Source organism: Cyanistes caeruleus, chromosome 4, assembly GCF_971803275.1.
Source record: "Cyanistes caeruleus chromosome 4, bCyaCae1.hap1.1, whole genome shotgun sequence".
Classification (NCBI taxonomy): Eukaryota; Metazoa; Chordata; class Aves; order Passeriformes; family Paridae; genus Cyanistes; species Cyanistes caeruleus.
The window spans coordinates 55571631-55586152 of record NC_141704.1 but is presented as its reverse complement, the minus strand read 5'-3'; the positions used below and the strand labels follow the sequence as shown (position 1 = coordinate 55586152).

Here is a 14522-nt window from a genome sequence, read left to right as displayed (position 1 = left end):
CAATGCTAGCTAAGCATTTTAATAAAATAAATAATAAAATAAAATAGCTTTTTAATAACCTGCTAGAATTGCAAGTTATTAATAAGAGTTGCAAAAGATAAGATATCCTTAAGTACTGAATGTTTAAAGAAATGGAGTTCTTTAACAGAAATCTAAAAAAACCCAGGATCAACCAAAAAAGGAGGAACACATATTTTAAAGTTCTTTTGCTTCCAGTCTTCCTGCAAATGGAGACAGAATTGTATGGGTAATGGTCCCTTGAAGAATGGAGGATTTCTTCATCTTGTGACATGCTGTATTTAGCAGTCTGCCTCTTACCCTTATGGGTGGGTTTCAGTTTTACAGTGTCAGCAATAGTGTGAGTGTGCCCAGCCTGCTTAAAGTTGCTTAAAACTTCTCTCTCTATTGCAACTCTTAGTGAATCTGTGAATAAGCATCACTTAAAAGTTGTTTTGCTTATGCCTTTTGAGGTTTGCTTCTGTTAGATTGGTACCTGTTATAAAATGACTTTAACTCCTTGAGTGATAATTTTGATTTAGATTGCAGCATGTTTCAGAATTTGTAAGTACCAAAACCCTATTACTTACTACAAAGCAATGTCCAAGTGACAAATGTTTGGAATTCCTCCAGTTGTATGTTGCCAAAAAAGGCTTGTAATTGGAAAATCTCAAAACCATCTGTTTATATCTTTCTTCTTCCTGGTTTTCATGTGAGCAACTGAGAAGACTCTTTCTCTCACTGATTTTACACCCATGTATAGAACAGCTTTTCCATTCTTTCTGCAAATACAGCATGATTTTTCTGACCACAAAATCAACTGAAGTATAGCCTTCCATTAACTTGAATTTCCCGGTGTATGATTCTTAGAGATACATTTTACTCACAGGACTGGAGTGTTGCTTGGGGGTATGGGGTAGGAGAACATTCCAGCTACATTTCCAGACTCTTCAGGTGTAGCTATTGTGTGTTTATATTATAAAATTAATGCAAAGGATATTGCTGTGTAGATGAGAATCATTTTTTCAGGCTTCGGTTTTACATAGCAAATTTTGTCCTGAATTTTGTATGGAAGTGTATTTTTGGGAAATGGGGAATAATTCCCATGTTGCAGTCAATTGTTGCTGGACAGTAGCAAATAAACCAATTCAAAGCTGTTTTAATGAAAACATGTCCCCAGTGGCCAGCAATCAGGGATTTATTGCTTCCCTTTCTGGGCTGATAAACAAACAAATATATAACCAGAGCTGATAATGTTATCTAGCTTCCTGTAAGCAGGAGGGGCACTGGAGATACCTCTGAAAGTTACTGGGCTGTTGCATGTGTAATATGTTGTATCTAAATCACAAATATAATGTCAGACAGCAAGCACTTCTCGTTTCAGATCTAGATCCTTTGTGAGATTTAAACTAAACCCAAACTGAAACACCCCACCCAGATCTGTTCTCCTTCCCATCAGACAGCAGTGTCCCCACTTGAGGGACTTGCTGTGCTCCTTGCCTTTGATACATCCCCCACATCATGGGAAAACCTTCTGCATCTACAGAGAGCAGCTGCAGGCTTCCTCTGGGTACAAAAGCATCCCCTCCACTCTGCTCTGACCCTGTAAAGCGATGGTTTCTGCAGAAGTCCTCCTAGAAAATATCCCAGGAGAAAACAGGCTATTTCTCTATTATTCTGGACAGGAGCTGTGGTTTCCAGAGCCCTCATTTTCTTTCTCAAACCCCAGCACCACACTGTGGTTTCAATGTGTTCCCTTCTTCCTTGTGTGCATTTTCTGCCAGGCTTTAAAATTGTAGCTGGGACTCCACTGGCTGGTGCATTTGCAGGAGTGGAATTTGAATGACAAAAAGCCAAGCTACATAAACACTTCATGGTTTTTGATTAGCTAATTGTGAAATTAGGGGGAATATGCTTACAGTGCAAAATTAAAACAATGAAACAAGCTGTGTTTTCAATCTAATTGATTACCTTGTAACTTAATTTGTACTAAGAAGCTTGATAAATGAGATTAAATATTGCAGAGGAAAACAGTGATTCCCAAGCATGGGAATATATTTGCATTCTGGCAATTTGTATTCAATGCCTTCAAAGAACAACTGAATGGATTTTTTTTCTTGTTTCTTTTGGTTTTCAAATGAAGGGTTTGCTTTGTTACACATTTTAAAAATGGCTGTAATTACCCTTTTTTTGCCTTCCTCTCTGTTTAGGCCTGCTTTCCACCCCCCTACTTATTTATTTGGAACCCTGCTTTCCTCCCTGCTTACTTTCCTGAGCAGACTGTTTCCTCTTTCTTGCCCTGGCCACTTCTTACCTGAGCCCTCTCTCTTGCATCCCAGCTTCCTGTGAGCCTTGTGATTTTGTCTGTCCTACCTTTCCTGCAGCAGTCCCCAAGGGAGGGCACAGTCCCAGTCTTCAAGCACAGATCCCACTGTACTTGGCCTCTAACCTCACACTTTTGCTGAGTGATGTGTTGCTCTTACCCATGAAGCAGATTTCAGAAGTTATTTGTTTGCTTTCTCCAGGTATTTATTTGCTCCTGAGCTGCATTTTGCTGATCTGACTACTGTGTCAGTATTTATTTACAAAACCCATGCACTAGGAGTGTATGGAATTGGTTCAATTTTGTGCTCCATTTTGTGACATGACTTGTGTGGGCACTATCCTGTGGCTTTCATCTTCGGCTTCCTCCTTCAAGCTGGGAACTGTGAAGGGTTTGTCTGCCTGGGGCTGTGGTTCTCATTTTTAAACAAGATTCTTGTTTGCTTGTTGCTAGCATCTAACATCAGATAATGATTTTCAAGGAAATATGATGTATATATAATGCAAAGGGGTTGATGTATCTCTGTGTGATGGCAGAATTTATTCTGGTTTTAACTAAATTATTTTTTGTATGCCAAATGGTCTTTCTCTTTTAATGAGTTCTTCATATTTTATGGCCTTTACTACCCCCATGTCTGTTGGGTGCTGTTTTAAGGCTGTGTTAAATGAAGTTATCTTCTTTTTTAATCAAGCCAAAGAATTGCAACTAATACAGAGTGGTATCTCTGCAGTGCATCTAGGTGAGCATGGAATGAGTCAGCAGTGAGCCATCCACACACAGCACCGAAATTATTTACATTTTGTGAGTAGTAAAAGCTCACCTTTTACATAAGGAAATCTGAAACAAGCAGTTACTATACTTAGGGTAACCTAATGTAGCAAACCACTGATGGGTGCAATGAAAATATGAGCCACTTGTACTCAAATACATTCATTTTCAAGAATGAAGTGTGACTGACAATCTGTAGTTAAAGGTTGTAAAGGAAATACATGTTGTGGATTTGGAACCTGATGGGTGAGTCTCCTGAGCTACTGATCCTCTGCTCAACTGATACAAGGCAGGAGAGGTGCAATTAACTTCTTTGAGTTAATATCTCATTTTAACATAGCTATGCAGAATTAAATCTGACAGGGGAAAATGGGTATTGGATCCTTGCATCTGCTATTCCATTTGCTGTCTCCTGAGCAGTACTAGTGTCTCAAGGGACTTGCAAATTAAATACCTCATAGGACAGTGGTTCCTCAGGGCTTAAGAGGTGATGCTGGCAATTCACTCCAGCTCTTCCTTGCAGAGGATGACAGCTGTGTGTGCCACCCTTTAAAATCACTTATTTTCTGTCAGTGCAGTGCCACTCTCTTAAAGGCTTTTTACTAATTTTTGTCCACCCTATGAGCAGTTTCAAAGCTTTCCTATTCCACCCGATGGCAGAGATGGAAAAGGTGCCTAAGTCTGCACCTAAGCCTTCGTTCTCCTTACCATGGAGCAGTGTTTGTGGAGCAGATTTACGCTGTGGATCCCCTCCCCTGTCAGCCCATCCATGATCAGGTGGAGCTCAGTTTCAACATTCCTTTTCTTGTTTGGTCTGACATGTGTTTGACTTGGAATCTCTGTGTAGTCCCACACAAACTACATCTGAGCCCAAGGAATTTGATGTGCAGCCTGTGTGTGTTTAACATGCTCTAGAGGGGTTTGGTGGAGGCTGTAGGGCAGCTATGTGCTAATTTGTGAGTGCAGAAACTCAGATAACTCCTTTGATGGACATATATAGGTAGAATGGGTATTGTCGTGGTTTGTAGACCTCAATAGCAGCCTGCCTCACCAGATGGTGTATATGAGGAGATTTAGGTTCTATCCTGTGCATTTGTCTCCTTCCTTCTCTCCATTGTCACTGTAAATGGATTGTAAATTCCAGTAGTGATTTTCATGGTGACAGCAATAGTGGTTAAATCCATCTGAGAAAGAAGTTCTCTAGCAGCACATTCATGTTTTGCCTGCTCCACCCATGTCTGATTTGGGAAGACACAGTTTCTTCATTTCTCCAGGGAGCTTTAAAAAGGGGAGCCAGGTAGAAGGTAGGGGAAGAAAGAGATATGTACACATGGTCTCAGTACAGCATGGCCAGTCCCTGGTGTGAGGTGCTGTTTTGCTAGATTGTTTCTGACAGTGCAGCTTTGCTGCTGACTGCCTCACCTCTTTTATTATAGAAATGTAAAAGATGATATTTAACATGGGATGTTTCAAATGTCACCATTACGTTCCCTCCAACCTCTGCAAACCTATTCCTGTGCTTGTTGGGTCTAATTTGATACTAAACGATACTGACTTGACTGCATTCCTGTTACAAAGGTCTTAGTTGGAGGTGCCTTACTTCATTTCCATATGCTGAACTAAGCACAGTCTTCCCTGGTCCCTCCTCTGAAATATCACTGCTTTTCTGCAGTCCCTGGGGGTGAGAAGCATTCATCTGTGGACATGGGAGTTAGATGCAGACAGGCTCACTGAAATGAGCCTTTCCTCACTTCTCCACGGGGGCAGCTTGTCCCTGGGCTCCGTGCAGCGCCGCACCCGAGCTGATCTGCTCCATCCCCAGAGACCTGCTGCTTGTAGCAATGCCTGCACTGCAGGGAGGAAACAAAATGTGCCAGTAGTCCATGCTCATGGCCCTGCCAGCAAAAAACTAAAGGGGGAAGGCTTTTTTGGGGGCAGAGAGTCCCTGGGCAGCATCCAGGCTGGGATCCAGCACATCAGGGCTTCATCTCCTCAGGACAAGGAGAGGAGGGATACAGGCAGCAGTGGTTATCTGAAAAGCCCAAGTCTAAGGGCTGACAGCAAGCTGGTGGGAGAACAGCTTTCCTTGCTGATTTGGCAGCACCTGGGCTGAGGTATGAATAGAGCAGCAGCTGCTGACAGGGCCAGCAGAGGTACCCACGTGGGATTTCAGCAGCCATGAGGAGAGGGTGCGAGCACTGGGGCTTTTATCCCCTTAAAATCACTTCAAGTGATCACAGGGAGAGGAAGAACAATTTAAAATGCAGTCACTGCTGAGGAGAAGGAATGGTTATTGTAATACTGAAGCACTGTTTTGGGAAAATTCTATGTGGCCCAGTAAAGAAAAGGCTTTAAAAGATTTAGCTGCTTAATCCTGTTTATCTGCTGTTAGATCTTCACCAACCTCCCAGAGAGATTCAGGGCAGCATCCGAACACAGAGACCTCACCCAGTGACTCAACAGCTCGTCTTCCTTAACTTAGAGTTTGGAAAAGAGGGAGCTCACTGTGTGTAATTGCTCCAGCTAATAAGCAGCTGTCTTTTTTTCATAAACATCCAATAATCTTCACTTTTGTATGATTAAAACATTCAAATAGTTCAGATTAATAATGTGGAAAATGGTCTGTTCTGTCTCCCAGATGAGGTACAGCTCTGGAATGAACTGAAAATGCTTTAATGGTGGTGCATTATTCTGTAATTATTCTGTGGCTTTCATTCTGCTTTCACCTTTGGTGAGATGTTTTCCCTCAAAGGACACTTAAAGTAATTCTTTCATCTTCCAGCAAATGCAGAAATGCAGGGTGGAGATGGATCCAAGCTCTGTCTAGAATTCAGAAAATAAGCATATAAATTGGAACAGAAAAATTATGATATGGGGTAATATTTGATTTAAAACTTAAATTTCCAGTGTGTTATGTTGTGTGAAACATAAACACGGTCCTGGCTTGCAATTAATGGAAGGTCTCCAGAGCCAAGTGGCTAAAGTCACATTAATACCTTCTATCCTTGGTTCCACAGAGTGTTTTTCTGTGGGATTTCTGTTGGTTGCAATTATTAAAATGTAGGGGTTTATTTTCCCCCTCTCTTAATCATCTAATGAGGCTTTGGCTGTTGCTTCTGAAAAAAAAAAATTAAAATGGTGACTTATTAAACTCAGGGGCTGTACATTTTTGAGACTTTTGTGGAGGTGCAAAGACACTTATGTCAGTGATGTGTTCCTCTGAGAAGGTATCAGCATTTGCTGTGCAGACACCTATTGGGCTGTTTCATTGTGTTAGCAGAGACTTGAGGCCACAAAAAAGTAAAATTGCTTTAAAAATAAATGTGTTGTCATATGGGATACTGAGGTGATGAACCATAATTACATGCAGACCCAGATTTATTCCTTTGTACTTGTTTTCTTATGTCATTTGTGAGGTACGATGGGACTTCAGTTTGACTTTCAAAACAACAATTCCTGTGGCCTTTTTTCCCTTTGTATCTGTGTGGTGAGCCAACATTCAGTCTTTGGTTGACTCTCTGAAGGAACTGATGAAGATAGTTATGTACACATTTGCAAAGTCCTTCTCTCTGGAAGCAGAAGGCTTTTCTTGGCCACCAGGGGCCACATCCCTGCATTACTCTTGGGTCAGATTCCCCTCCCTACACATCCCCGGTGTTTTGCCCAAGATGTCAGAACCCAAGTCCAGCTCTCTGCAAGAGTTTCCTCCCCAGGCATTCATCTGCCTGTGTCACCAGCTGAAACTCCTTGCCCAAACAGTTAGATCCCAAGTTTTATTTGTCTGTGCTTCTGTTTGGGGTGCACACAGAAACACATGGGTTTGGTATCTGGAGACTGCTGTCCTCACCAATACCACCTGTGTGGAGAGACAAAAGATTCAACTGGACATACATGAGGAGTTGGAAAAGATCCCAGGCTTTCTGTTGTACTTAGAAACCAAATTTAAAAAAAAAAAAAAAAAGTGAAAATAGCAACATAACTAATCCCAGGAGCATCAGTATTGTTTATAACCTTTAGATAGGTTTATAACCTTTAGATGCACCCAGTAACAGTTGTTAAAATGGCAATGAGAAGTTTGTCCAAATAATTCTTGGAAGTACCACAGAATGTGGAGAAAGAAGTAGCACTTCTCACAAAAGATCGAAACTGTAGAAGTTGCTACTCAAACTAAATCATTGTATTTTAGTTTTTGCTGAAGACACCGTTCTTGTCAAACGCAGCAGTGGTGTTGGGTAACCAAGTACAGTGACTTACCTGGTGATGGCATGATGCTGTGGCATGACCTGCATTTCAGGTACCAGGAGCTCTCACTGGAGACCCTGGCAGGCAGCTGGCCACGTTTCCATCAGGATTTTTGTCCCTTGGGTTAGTGCTGGTCTGTCACCTCACAGATGGTTTCCCATGGGGAAGTCAGGCACCAGCTCTCACCCGCGTTTACTGCAAGGTCCTTGGGCTTTCCCTTCTTTTGCTGCAGACCCATTGGATGTCCTTCAGCTCCTGATTTTCTCCTGCTCACACGTGTCCCCTCTCTCTCTCTGATTTCCCAGCCGCTGGGCCAGCCGCAGCACCACCACGCAGCGGAGGAAGGACCGCCTGCGACAGCACTCGGAGCACATCGGGCTGGACAATGACATGAGGGAGGTGGGTGGCCTCATCTGAGGGCAGCACAAGCTGTGATCCAGGAGGTGGAGATTTGGACAGAAATGTGCCTATTAGGTGGGGCAGTTTTGTGGCTGCCGTATGGTTTGGTTGGGCCTCTGTAGGCATTTGGATGCTGCGCTGCTTGTCACAGATGCTGTACAACTGTGAAGCACACAACATAAATAAAGTGCTTTTATTATTTTGGAACAAAACAGCCCCCATTGTCATCAGGAAAATGGCTTATTTGCTGATTTAGACCCTGGCCATTTTACTGCACACAGACAGCAGAGCCCTGGCAGTGCAGCTGTCAAACTCTGGCCAGGATGGAAGTCTCTGGAAAAGTTAAGTCCTTGAATAAATGTCAGCACTGTAGAAGTGAATGAGGCAGGATTCCTTGTTTTTTAAAGGAACTTTTTTTTTGTTTCTCTTACATAGATTTCTGACACGAGCATGCCTATTTGAAAGGTTAAGACTTTGAGGCCTTTTTGTGCCTAAAGCTTGGAAGCTCCCATGCATCTTGTAAATGTCAGTCACATACATGTGTTTCTTTCCCATCTTTTCAGTTCCTCATCCTTCATTAAATGTTTTCTGCCACATTTTTCCATTGATGTCCGTATGCTTCTGATGTATGTCACTAGCAAAAATGTAACATTCATGCTGTTTTGTGGTAAAACTCAGTGAATAATGTGGGTCAGTATTGGAGTTTGCCCTCCAAAAGAACCTGAGTGGATGAGAGGACTCTTCAGCCATAGCTTTGAATGATGTTTCATGGAAACACAGCAAAACAGCACTTGTACCTGTTTGTTGCTATTTTTGCTAACATGGCTTTGCAAATATATTTTAAATGGTGCCTTGTGCGTGTATATCGCAGCAGAGCCTGTTCAGTATTTTGTCATGTATTTACTTTCTTCTTTTTTTGGCTGTGGATCATATGCATGCTTCTTTTGCTTTGTCTCCTCTTTCTTTCTGGCTGTTCTGCCATTGGGGCATCTGCCTCCTCTTAGCCATCGGAGGAGCTTTTGCTTCATCAGAACTCAATGGCCTTCTGGGAGTGGGATCAGGGACCACCCCCTCCTGCACGGCCTCCTAAAAAGTCCTTCTCTGAATGCTGCCTGGTATGTTTTAGTTTTTCTCGTTGAAAGCTGCTTTTGAGATGTTGTTAGCATGAGGAACCTCTGTCTTTGCTGCGTCTCAAACATGCCCCTTTCTTGTAGAGTATGAGCACGTCCCTGTAGCGCTTGGAGGTGTGGTTATAATCGGAAGAGTAGCTGGAAAGGAGCTTCCACACCAGCTCCCTGGAAAACACAGTGGCTCCAAAGCTAAAAGACAACAATTGTGTTTCGCTTTGGGGTTTTTTTGCGCATGTTGCTCACCTGGCAATTCAGTTTAGGATGTCAGATCCCAAACGCATCGCTTTCTGGCTGCTGATCGTTGTGTCCCAGTGTGCAAGAGGGTGGTGGTGCATGGATGCTGATGGACAGGCAAAGGGCAATCAACTGAGTCTCAGCCCACCCTTATTCTTCTCTAGAACCTTAGAGTTTTGTTTTGTTTTTTTTAAATTTTAATATAGTAAGAAGATATATAATGAATAAAGTGAGGCTATCTGTGTTTTGTACTCTTCAGACTATAACCACACTTTTTATCCCTTCACATTTAAAAAGAAATATTAGTTTTTCTAGTTATATATTCCCTGTGTTATTTTTTCACTGGTTTTGCTGTTAATTTTTGCACTGAGATGGAAGTCACTTGTGAGGTTGCTTGCTGAACTTTCATCCTCGGTAGCTTTTTTCTTTTATTCTTACATGTAGTTTTTGAACTATTTTAAAATCCTTACAATATTGGTGAAACTGTAGTTGCCTGAGAACTTCAGTGGAACACAGCTTTCTCATGGCAGAACCCTTCATTGTTGTCTGATCTGTTGGGGTGATGCTAAGTGGTTCTGGTCCATATTTCTGTGTTGAGAAAATCTGATTGCATCAGAAAAACTGTATTCCCATTTTAAAAAAAAAAAAAAAAGGTGCTATTTCAATTAACTTAATTAACTTCATTGTTTTCTTTTCCTGATCTACTGGAAGGTGTCCATGCCCACTGCAGAAAGTTTGGAGCTATGTGATCTTTAAGGTCCCTTCCAACCCAAAGCATTCTGTGATTCTATGGAATAAATTTTCTACCCAGACAGAAAGCTCCAAGGATGCAGCAGCCATAATGATCTCTCAGTTCCCCAGAAACCCCAGCCAGCAGCAGCAAGAATTCCCTGGAGGGACATGATCTGCTCCTTCCAGGAAAGACTGGTCATTGTCAAATACCATCCCCCAGAGTGGCATCATTAACTGGATAAAAACCCACTATGGAAACAGAGCATCCCCACACCAGGCTATGAGCACTGTTTTTTGACTTTTATTTGGCAACATTCTATTATCTTCTCATTCTTTTAAAGAATAAAAATCACTAATAATGTTTGAACAACATTTTGATAGTTGTTGCCAACTTCTGAGCCTTGCTCAGCATGCAGCTCTCTCACTGATGATGGGGTTAGAGGTCATTTGCTGGTTGGTTTGTGGATTTTGGCTTAACAAAAAAAAAAAAAAAAAAAAAAAAAAAACCCCAAAGAAACAGACCAAAACAAAAAAATACCCTATTCCTAAAGACAAGGCAGTGGAGCAGGAAAGTTTGAAAGTCTTAAATTATAGCTTGGATCTTTTTTTAAAGAGTATGCTGATTTTTGTCCATACTTAACAATTACCATTGTAAGAACATGAATGATCCCAAGTGTCAGTTCAGTTTAAAATGAGCTTCACTTGTAATCAAGAAGTTAATTGAGAATAAGATCAAGTCCCATTTTTCCTGCATAAAGTATCTAGATGAAAAGTACTGGATGAAATCTTTCTCATTAACTAAGTGTATTTCTGCTTCTTAAAATTTATTTTCAAGGGTTTTTTTTCTATTCATGTATAGTTAATTCCTATATAGTTAATATATAATTAGACAATTCTGATTTTTTTTGTTAAACTGAGGAATAACAGTGGAAATAAACTTTCCTTGGCATTTTGACTTTATTGCTGAGTGAGGGAGGTATTACACTTTATGCACTCGTTGTGCCTAACTTCATGCTAGTGACTAACAGCACAATTCACTGACTGATTCTGTACCACTCAGGAAAATATCTTGCTTTTTCTCTTGTCAAAAGGGATCATGCCACTTCTCCAGCTTGACACCTAAACATCAGACAAATCAAGATTGTGTTTCTAGATTAACACAAACTTAATTTACCACCTTGCTTGCCTAGGATGAGGAGAGTTACTCTGACCTTTAATATCTAAAAGCATTCTCTTTATTTTTAGAAATACATGCAGGAGGCAAGAAGTTTGGGTAAAAATTTAAGGCAGCCCAAACTGTCAGACCTCTCTCCAGCTGTGATTGCACAGACCAACTGGAAATTTGTGGAAGGGTTGCTGAAGGAATGTCGCATGAAGGTAGGTCATTCCCTTTGTGCTCTCCTCTGGATTGCAGAGAGCTCAAATAGCACCTGCAGATGTTCTTCTGGTTGACAGCTGGAATGGCATTGTTCTGTTGGAATAGCTGGTTATTGCAGGGTGGATATCCCTGTAGTGTTTTTCCCCAGCTAGAAGAGAAGGGAACGTGTTTTCGCTCTTCTGTTTATGATCAGTTGAAGTTGATGGAAGAAGTAGAAGAGACAGGAAGGAGAACCGGCATGACCAGACATCTTCTGGAGGATTTCCTTTAATTGTTCATATTGACATGTAGCCTAAACAGAATGGCCTGGAGACCCATGGTCAAAAGGGAAGATTCAGCAGGAGTGGCTTGTGCATGTTGTTTATGCAGAGCAGATGAAGTTTAACAATTCCTAGTAAGAAAAAAGCTTTTATAGCCACAGATATACAGCTTCTTTGTGTCTGTTGCAGTTAGTAGTATTCTTCCTTACCTAAGTGCTAAACTTCATTGGCTGTAACAAGAGTTAAAACAGAAGCTAAGTAAGACTGATGATATATTCTGTACTCTGCTTGGTAATAAATCACCAGCATAGAAATAGGACAACAGATAAAGGGTATAGAAATAGGACAGCTGGAATAACCTCCCCAGGGAAGTGGTCACAGCACCAAGTCTGCCAGAGTTCCAGAAGTGTTTGAACAATGCTCTCAGACACATGGTGTGACTCTTGGGGCTGTCCTGTGCAGTCACAGGAGCTGGATTTGATCTTTATGGATCCCTTCCAACTCAGGGTATTCTGTGATTCAAAGTAATCAAGCAATTTTTTTTGTTGTTGTTGTTGTTGTTATTTACAATCTCTGCAAATAGATTTGATGTTTCTCTCTCTTAGCAATGGTCTCTAGATTAAGCATGTGTAAGCAAACCCATCTGTAAATTCTGTCCCTTGTTGGATAATATTCTTAGAAACTGTTGGGATTTTTTCTTTTAATAGACTAAACGCATGTTGGTAGAGAAAATGGGCCATGAAGCAGTTGAGCTGGGGCATGGAGAAGCCAACATAACAGGTCTGGAGGAAAATACACTGATTGCCAGTCTCTGTGATCTTCTAGAAAGAATCTGGAGCCATGGTCTGCAGGTCAAGCAGGTTGGTAAATACTGTATGTCATCTCTGCTTTTTAAGCTGCTACTCATGGGTACAACTCCAAGATAAAGCAGGAAGTATCTTTGAGATCAGTGTCTCTGGTTCATATTTTGCAAAGGTTTGAGGAGTTTTGGGTGTTTGGGTTTTCTTTGGGGTGGCGGGGGGATTTTTTTGGGGTTTTCCCCACTGGAAATTTTGGTGATGTTGTCAAGTACATGTTTGGTTTATTCCCTTTCAACCTTCACAAAGGAAACCCAGAGGGAGGACAAAGAAACAAAGTGGGTGGTGTGACTGCTGGATCGATGGGATGGTTCTCTCCCTGAGAGGCTCAAGAGAGAAGGATTGGTTTTCATTACTGAACATTTTACCCATTCAAATGCCATTCCATTATTCTGCCAAGTTTATTGGCCATTATTGGTTATATTTTTTGCCTGATTTATTTAAAGCAACCTACTACCTGTTCCATTTTCAGGGGAAATCTGCACTGTGGTCCCATTTACTTCAGTACCAGGAGAGAGAAGAGAAGCAAGAGCACAGTGCAGAGTCTCCAGGTGAGTACTTGGCAGGTGACTCCATGAGAAGTCCATCACAGCAAATGAACTCAGCCATGGGAGGAACAGTGCAACCACATGAAACCACATGCAGGATTTTCAGTGTGTTTGCTTGCTAATGCCACACTTAGATTTTGAGACTTCTCATAATCATTGTGGGGATGTCTTGATGTCTGGACAAAATGGATTGAAATCATTGGAGGCAAAGGGACATAGTTTCCATCCTTGTCTGGAAAATCACTTGATGTATGTGCACTACCTTCATTCCCTTTTAGTGATCATTGAGTGAGGCATGAGAAGCAGTGTCTCCACAAGAGATAATTTCTGAAGAAGCTGAAAGTGTGGAGCTGGGAATAAGACAGCTGGCATTTTTCTTTTAGTGAGCACGATCTGTCTCTCAAATCCCAGTATAAGTAACTCCATGTTCAGTAAATCTTTATACTGGTGGGTGGTGCAGTTCAGAAATTGTGTGATTAATCTCTGTCCAGCCGTCTATGTGCTCAGTTTATGCTTTGCCTTGGCCCCTTACAATCACTAAATTACTTGTGTGCTTTAAGAGAGGTTTTCTGATAACCTTGAGGTGTCCCTGCCCAGTGGCTGGGGTATTGTAGTAAGTTTCTGAACTTCAGTGGATCATCTTGCAAGGATTCTTCAGTTCAGATCCTGCAGATGGGAACTTGTGTGATCTGTCCTCAAAGAGGCATTTATGGACAAACTAGTCTCTCCCATGAAAGGACTTTTTAATAAGCTTCAATGAGTAATGCACTGAACAATCTGGCTGGCAGGCACAAATTCCTGAGAGCAAAATGTGTCACCACAAAGTGGTTTGATCAGAGCACAGAAATGCACAGCATTCTTTGCATTGAATATGTTACTGTAGCTTAATTTTATTTGAATTGTTCTTGGTTGTGAGCTATCCATAGAAACTTCTTGCTAATAAAACTCACTGCTATACAGATTTAAGTTAAGGTATTTCACATACAAAATAAAAAAAGGAAGCTAGATCTCCCAAGTTCAGTGCTGGGTTAAGGAAGGAATAGGTAATATATTCAGAATTTTCATTTTGTCTATTTCTACATTTCCAGGACAGAATTAATGACAATGCACAGAAACAGTGCATTTACCAGCTGCTTAATATTGTTTTCAGCTGTATGTAGAGACAAATGCATTGCAGACTATTACTGTAGTGTTAACTGTGTATTTTCTCCACTCTAGTTGGTGGTGGAACAGAAAGACGAAAGTCTGATACAGGAATCACTCTGCCTACATTGAGGGTTTCCCTGATACAAGATATGAGGTATGCAATTTTGTTCCTAAAGCATTAATTGTGGGTTTAATTGTGTAGCATAAGGTAAACACTTAGACCTCACTGGATTGGGTCTACAGAGGATAATGAGATTTAAACTCTCAGCTCACATTCAAATCTACAACATGTTGCCTTTCTGTTTTGAAAAACATTTTTGTGCATTCACTTGATCTATTTTAGTGAACAGTGAAAACCACGCGTGTTACTGTAATTTCTGTTTTCCCAGGGGATTTCTTCCAGTAATAAAGCCAGCTTCTACATATAACAGCAGATATGTTAAATTCCTAGGTATTTTCAGTTTGTTTCTTTTCATTCATTCATTTTTTAATTACTGACCCAGCAAGT

The 14522-nt window shown here is 41.1% G+C and overlaps 1 protein-coding gene across 6 annotated transcripts in view; it reads left to right on the top strand.

The window, feature by feature from the left end:
* Window positions 1–14522, top strand: part of DENND5B (DENN domain containing 5B) — a 103396-nt gene that overhangs the window by 72357 nt on the left and 16517 nt on the right. For 3 of the 6 annotated variants that reach the window (XM_086884821.1, XM_086884820.1, XM_086884825.1), the window contains 6 exons: window positions 7636–7729; window positions 8734–8844; window positions 11071–11202; window positions 12171–12323; window positions 12793–12871; window positions 14087–14168. In XM_086884821.1, the coding sequence (XP_086740947.1) occupies window positions 7636–7729; window positions 8734–8844; window positions 11071–11202; window positions 12171–12323; window positions 12793–12871; window positions 14087–14168 (651 nt within the window). The remainder of the gene's footprint in view (window positions 1–7635; window positions 7730–8733; window positions 8845–11070; window positions 11203–12170; window positions 12324–12792; window positions 12872–14086; window positions 14169–14522) is intronic. The other 3 variants (XM_086884824.1, XM_086884822.1, XM_086884823.1) reach the window with 1 other exon arrangement.